This window comes from Cebus imitator, unplaced genomic scaffold (genome assembly GCF_001604975.1).
Source record: "Cebus imitator isolate Cc_AM_T3 unplaced genomic scaffold, Cebus_imitator-1.0 Scaffold0, whole genome shotgun sequence".
Lineage (NCBI taxonomy): Eukaryota > Metazoa > Chordata > Mammalia > Primates > Cebidae > Cebus > Cebus imitator.
This window is the reverse complement of record NW_016107315.1, coordinates 3,980,137-3,986,659: the sequence shown is the minus strand read 5'-3', so window position 1 is coordinate 3,986,659 and position 6,523 is coordinate 3,980,137. Positions and strand designations below refer to the sequence as shown.

The 6,523-nt window shown below is 42.4% G+C and overlaps 1 protein-coding gene across 2 annotated transcripts in view; it reads left to right on the top strand.

Annotated features, from left to right (window-relative positions):
• The window catches only part of RBM5 (RNA binding motif protein 5), a 29,444-nt gene that overhangs the window by 18,498 nt on the left and 4,423 nt on the right, over window positions 1-6,523 (top strand). For both annotated transcript variants that reach the window (XM_017521233.2, XM_017521738.2), the window contains 8 exons: window positions 408-485; window positions 570-642; window positions 1,198-1,283; window positions 2,011-2,095; window positions 2,314-2,405; window positions 5,234-5,395; window positions 5,842-5,991; window positions 6,074-6,145. In XM_017521233.2, the coding sequence (XP_017376722.1) occupies window positions 408-485; window positions 570-642; window positions 1,198-1,283; window positions 2,011-2,095; window positions 2,314-2,405; window positions 5,234-5,395; window positions 5,842-5,991; window positions 6,074-6,145 (798 nt within the window). The remainder of the gene's footprint in view (window positions 1-407; window positions 486-569; window positions 643-1,197; window positions 1,284-2,010; window positions 2,096-2,313; window positions 2,406-5,233; window positions 5,396-5,841; window positions 5,992-6,073; window positions 6,146-6,523) is intronic.

Sequence of the window (6,523 nt, the reverse complement as noted above, 5' to 3'; positions counted from 1 at the left end):
TAGGCCAAGTAAAGAGATACAATTATGTTTTTCTTTTTTGAGACAGAGTGTCACTCATCACCCAGGCTGGAGTACAATGGTGCAATCTTGGCTTACCTCAAGCTCCACTGCCTCCCTCCAGGGTTTAAGCGATTCTCCTGTCTCAGCCAAGTAGCTGGGATTAGAGGTGCATGCCACCACACCAGGCTAATTTTTGTATTTTTAGTAGAGACAGGGTTTCACCACGTTGGCCAGGCTGGTCTTGAACTCCTGACCTCAGGTGATCTTCCCATCTCGGCCTCCCAAAGTGGGATTACAGGCGTGAGCCACCGTGCCCGGCAGTATGAGCTTATTTTTAGGAAATTCTTCTGAGTTTTTTTCCTCGATGTCCACTAAATTTGTCTTTGTCTCATTTTGATGTTTTGTAGTCTCAAAGTGGCGAAGGAGGCAGTGTTGACTACAGTTATCTGCAGCCAGGTCAAGATGGCTATGCCCAATATGCTCAGGTAGGTAGATTTTAGTAGCATCTACCTTATAGTCTTTCACATTGTGTCTGAGAGTAGCAGCTTTAAAGGTGAACTTTTCTTCAGTACTCACAGGATTATCAGCAATTTTATCAGCAACAAGCTGGAGGATTGGAATCTGATGCATCATCTACATCAGGTAGTAAACTTTGTCTCTCTCTTACCTTTGTTTAAGCACCTACGGTTGAAGAAGTGTGACTAAATGTCTTAACTGGACCAAAAGCTACAAGTCCATTTCTGTAAGAGTATAGGGGGCATAGCTGGTCAGGAGTACAAGACCAGCCTGGTCAAGATGATGAAACCCCATCTCTACTAAAACTACAAAAATTAGCCAGGCGTGGTGGCAGGCGCCTGTAATCCTAGCTACTTGGGAGGCTGAGGCAGGAGAGTCGCTTGAAACCAGGCAGCAGAGGTTGCAGTGAGTTGAGATTGTGCCACTTGCACTCCAGCCTAAGCGACAGAGTGAGACTCCTACTCTTAAAAAAAAAATGTAGGGGACATTTTCGTAGCTGGAATCCTTAACTTTGTATATCACATCTAGTAGAATTATAAGAAAATGAAAATGTCACAGATTCCAGGATACGTAGGAACTAACATATATAATGATAGAAGGCTAGATTGGGCATTACAAATGAAGATGTTTGGCTTGGTGTTCAGTGCCTTGTCCTTCCCTAACCCTTGTGTTTATCATCAGGCACAGCAGTGACCACCACCTCAGCGGCTGTAGTGTCTCAGAGTCCCCAGCTGTATAATCAAACGTCCAATCCACCTGGCTCTCCGGTAATCCTGTTGTCCTCTATACAGAACTTGTGGCTGATGGGGAAACTGTTTTTGCTGTATGAGTATTACCCTTTCCTGTTATATGAGCCAGGATTGAGTAATATACACATTTCAACCTCATTTTTTTTCTGTCATCTTACAAATATTAGATAATAATTTTATGATATATATATATATATATATATATATATTTGCATACATTTTTTAAAATATAAAATTTTACCTGTGTATTTTATACTTTCTGCATGCTTCAACTTGACCTTTAGAAAGAAAGTTGTCGCCGAGCATGGTGGCTCATGCCTGTAATCCCAGCACTTTGGGAGGCTGAGGCGGGCGGATCACAAGGTCAGGAGTTCAAGACCAGCCTGGCCAACATGGTGAAACCCCGTCTCTACTAAAAATACAAAAATTAGCCGGGTGTGGTGGCACATACCTGTAATCCCAGCTACTTGGGAGGCTGAGGCAGGAGAATTGCTTGAACCCGGGAGACAGAGGTTGCAGTGAGCCAAGATTACACCACTGCAGTCCAGCCTGAGCAACACAGCAAAACTCCGTCTTGGAAAAAAAAAAAAAAGAAAGTTGTCAACTTGTGTTTTGCTGAGGGATTGCCTTAGGTTATTGCTACAGTGTGTCTCAGGGGAGCCCTTCGTCCTGGATGATTGCAGTGATTTAGCTCTCTTGAAAGGCTTTACAGTTGAAATTATATTGAAGCTGCTGTTCTTTCCAGACTGAGGAAGCACAGCCTAGCACTAGCACAAGTACACAGGCCCCAGCCGCTTCCCCTACTGGTGTAGTTCCTGGTACCAAATATGGTAAGCCAAACCTCATGGGGCTGTTGACAGTTGGAAGGTCTTAGTTGTTGTCTTTGTTTAGTAAGAGTTCTTTTCCCTTTGCGGGTGTCAGAGGGACACTTGGGGATATATATGAGACAGAGAAGAAACATTAGGCCTGCTGCATCTCACTGACTTAGAATTTGAAATAAAGCCAGTTCTTACCTGGAATGACTGTATACTGGATTTTGTTTTTGCAGCAGTACCTGACACGTCCACTTACCAGTATGATGAGTCTTCAGGATATTACTATGATCCGACAACAGGGCTCTATTATGACCCCAACTCGCAAGTAAATGCGCTGCTTTCCTCCTCAGTTTCACTAGAAGTATCTTAGTTTACTTAGCGCAATTATAAGGCATAAAATGAAATCTTTCCTGCAAAAGAATATATGACTCTGATTAGTTTTAACTTCTTCAAAGCCACCAAAATGGAATTTTTATTTGGAGAGTATGTTTTAATTTTAGGGTTAAAAATGTTTTGGGGTATAATACACACATAGAGAAAAATACAAAACTGAAATGTGCAATTCTTTGAATGTTTACATGTATATATACATTTGTGTATTACATATGTGTATATATCACCACTTATTCCCAGCCCACCTGGTACTCATGCCCATTGCTGGTCAGTATCCTCTTCAGTAACCACTATTTTGATTTGAATTGCCATAGATTATTTTGTCAATTTACAGTTTATGGGAAGACCTAGCTAGAAACTTGAAATTGTGATTTTTCTCCCTATTAAATTTACTATTTTAGAGTGTATAAATCAGTGGCTTTTAATGTATTCACAGAGTTGTGTAATCGTTAACCACTGTCTAATCTCACATTTTCATCACTCCAAGAAGAAATTCTACCTGTTAAGCAGTCACTACCCATTCTGTTCTCCCCTCCAGCAACAACTAATCTATTCTCTTTCTCTGTTTTGCCTGTTTTATTTTTGTTTTTGAGATAGCATCTCGCTCTGTCGCCAGGCTGGCGTTCAGTAGCTTGATCTTGGCTCACTGCAACCTCCGACTCCCTGGTTCAAGCAATTCTTCTGCCTCAGCTTCCCGAGTAGCTGGGATTACAGATATGTGCCACCTAGCCCAGCTAATCTTTGTATTTTTAGTAGAGACAGGGATTCACCATGTTGGCCAGGATGGTCTTGAACTCCTGACCTTAAGTGATCCACCTGCCTCAGCCTCCAAAGTGCCAGGATTACAGGCATGAGCCACCACACCCAGCTGTCCTTGACATTCCATATAAATGGAGTCAGACAATGGGTGACCTTTTGTGTCCAGCATCATTTACTTTGTATCCCTGTATATTCTTGAGGGTAAAATTTAGCAGATGTATGGAGTGATATTTTTTATTTTTGGTGCATTTGTAACTTTTAAAAAGGAAAAACAACTTTAACACTCCACAAATAACTATTTATGACTGGGAACTGTGTACATAGAATAGTCAAATAAGTGTTTTTAACAGGAACTTGGCATTGATAACTTGTTGTTTCTGAGAGATTGAAGTGTGAAGCTGTGTGCCACATGCCTAAGCAGGCCAAGTCTCTGCATGCTTTTTCCAGTTCTCTTGTGTGTGAAGTCTGGCCATTTATTACCTTGTCAGTTCTCCTTGGTGGCCTTAGAAGTTGTGTCTGTGGCCAGGCGTGGTGGCTCACGCCTGTAATTCCAACACTTTGGGAGGCCGATGTGGGCGGATCATGAGGTCAAGAGATCGAGACCAGCCTAACCAACATGGTGACCCGTCTCTACTAAAAATACAAAAATTAGCTGGGTGTGGTGGCGCACACCTGTAGTCTCAGCTAGTTGAGAGGCTGAGGCAAGAGAATTGCTTGAACCCGGGCAGCACAGGTCTCTGCACTACAGCCTGGCTACAGAGTGAAAGGAAGAAAAAGTTTTGTCCACCACCTTACCCAGAAAAGACAGACACTCTCCCCGCTGGGTGTGGTTTCTTATACTTGTAATCCCAGCACTTTGGGAGGCTGAGGCGGGCAGATCACCTGAGGTCAGGAGTTCAAGACCAACCTGACCAACACGGAGAAACCTCCTCTCTCCATACTAAAAATACAAAATTAGCTGGGCATGGTGGTGCATGCCTGTAATCCCAGCTATATTTGGGAGGCTGAGGCAGGAGAATAGCTTCGAGCCCAGAATGCGGAGGTTGCAGTGAGCTGAGACGTCGCACTCCACGCTGGGCAACAAGAGCAAAACTCTGTCTCAAAAACAAAAAGGCACTGTCTCCTGGGTCCTTGTTAAGCAGATAGAGTGAGTGACTGGAAAATAGAGGATATGTGACACCTTTCCTCTGCTGCAGTTCCTGCTGAGCTTGGGTTCCTTCACCAACACCTCCTTCCAGCTCCAGGCTAGTATTTACGCCCTGTATGCGATTGCCTGGTATCCAAAGGATTCTACGTGGATGAGCCTGATGATAAGCTATTGTCATGGCAAATGTGTGAATTCCATGACACGTCCACCTGTTCTGGCTGCCTCATTTATGTAAACAGCCTGTGGAACAGAGTGAGATAAATTGCTGTTTGGGTGCCTTCTAGCTAGGCCCAGGGATTAAATTAATGGGAACTAGACTTTTTTTTACTTTTTTTTTTTTTGAGACAGAGTCTTACTCTGTCACCCAGACTCACTGCCACCGCCATCTCCCAGGTTCAAACAATTCTTGCCTCAGCCTCCTGAGTAGCTGGGATTACAGGCATGCCATAACGCCTAGGTAATTTTTGTATTTTTAGTAGAGATGGGTTTTCACCATGTTGACCAGGCTGGTCTCCAACTCCTGACCTCGAGTGATCTGCCCACCTCAGCTTCCCAAAGTTCTGGGATTACAGGCGTGAGCCCCTGCACCTGGGAACTAGACTTTTTAAAGAAACCATTTTCTATTTTTACTCTAGCAGTGTCACCCCTCTTTGCTATAGTAAAAAAAAAAAAAAGGCTAAGTTCATCATCTTAGCCTATACCAGGTGTGCCAAGGGTCTTTCTGGGCGGGAAGTATCACTAGTCCACACATATTTTATCTTTTCTTTTTTTTTTTTTTTTTTTTTTTTTGACAAAATATTTAGTTGACTGAAATAGCAGAAAGTCTGCATTGTTTTTGGTTTTTTGTTTTCTAGTACTACTATAATTCCTTAACCCAGCAGTACCTTTACTGGGATGGGGAGAAAGAGACCTACGTGCCAGCTGCAGAGTCAAGCTCCCACCAGCAGACAGGCCTGCCTCCTGCAAAAGAGGGGAAGGAGAAGAAGGAGAAACCCAAGAGCAAAACCGCCCAGCAGGTCAGAACATGACCCATATTTCTCTCATTGAAGTATTTGGCTGAACTCTTGGTTTTGGGATTATAGCATTTATTATATATTTATTTATTATATTTATTTATTTATTATATTATTATAGCATTATTTGCATTATTAAAAACTGGGCTCCACGTTTTCTTCATACTAAGTTCTTAGAGCATTTTGCAGTGTCTTATGGTTACCATATCCTGACTGTCAGCCTATGCACTTAGGAAAAAAAGCCCTGGAAATCTCAAAGCCTTTCAAGCAATATTCATGAATGACTTTGGTTACATGTGATAGCATCTAATGGAAATATTTGTAGGTGGAAGTAGGCGTGTAAAAGGGGTTTGTTACAGGGCATGTAGTTGAGATAAGATCCTTAATGGCTCATTCTCATGGCACAGAGGACTAAATGTTTTTTGGTGGTGTTTGTCGTTTGACATTAGATCGCCAAAGACATGGAACGCTGGGCTAAGAGTTTGAATAAACAGAAAGAAAACTTTAAAAATAGCTTTCAACCTGTCAATTCCTTGAGGGAAGAAGAAAGGAGAGAATCTGCTGCAGCAGACGCTGGCTTTGCTCTCTTTGAGAAGAAGGTAATAGCAGGAATGGCCACTACGTTATGTGTTGGGAACTTACCTTAAACTTGAGGCTCATGACTTGTCCTCTGTTTCCCAGGGAGCCTTAGCTGAAAGGCAGCAGCTCATCCCAGAATTGGTGCGAAATGGAGATGAGGAGAATCCCCTCAAAGTAAGGGAGTACCAACAGTGTTTTAAAGACCCTATCTGTGGTTTGTGTCTCACGTTAAGGCTCAGCTGCATCTTAGCTAATATGATTCCTACTTAAAACCGAATGTGATCGCTGTCGGTGGGTATTGGAGCAGTTTCTACACATAGATTCCATGTTCAGGGCTTTGTTTTCTGTGAGAGCGGATGAGATGGAGTGATGAAAGAAACCTCAATTCCTAAGCTCAGTTAATTAAGGTTCATTGCATCTGTGAGTAGAGAGTTTTAATGGTCTGGAAAGAGAAAATTGAAACAAGAAAAAGCTCGTTTTATTTGATAGATACTGACCTGGGTGGGTCATTATTCTAATCTGTTGTATTTGGGATTTTTTTTTTTTTTTTTT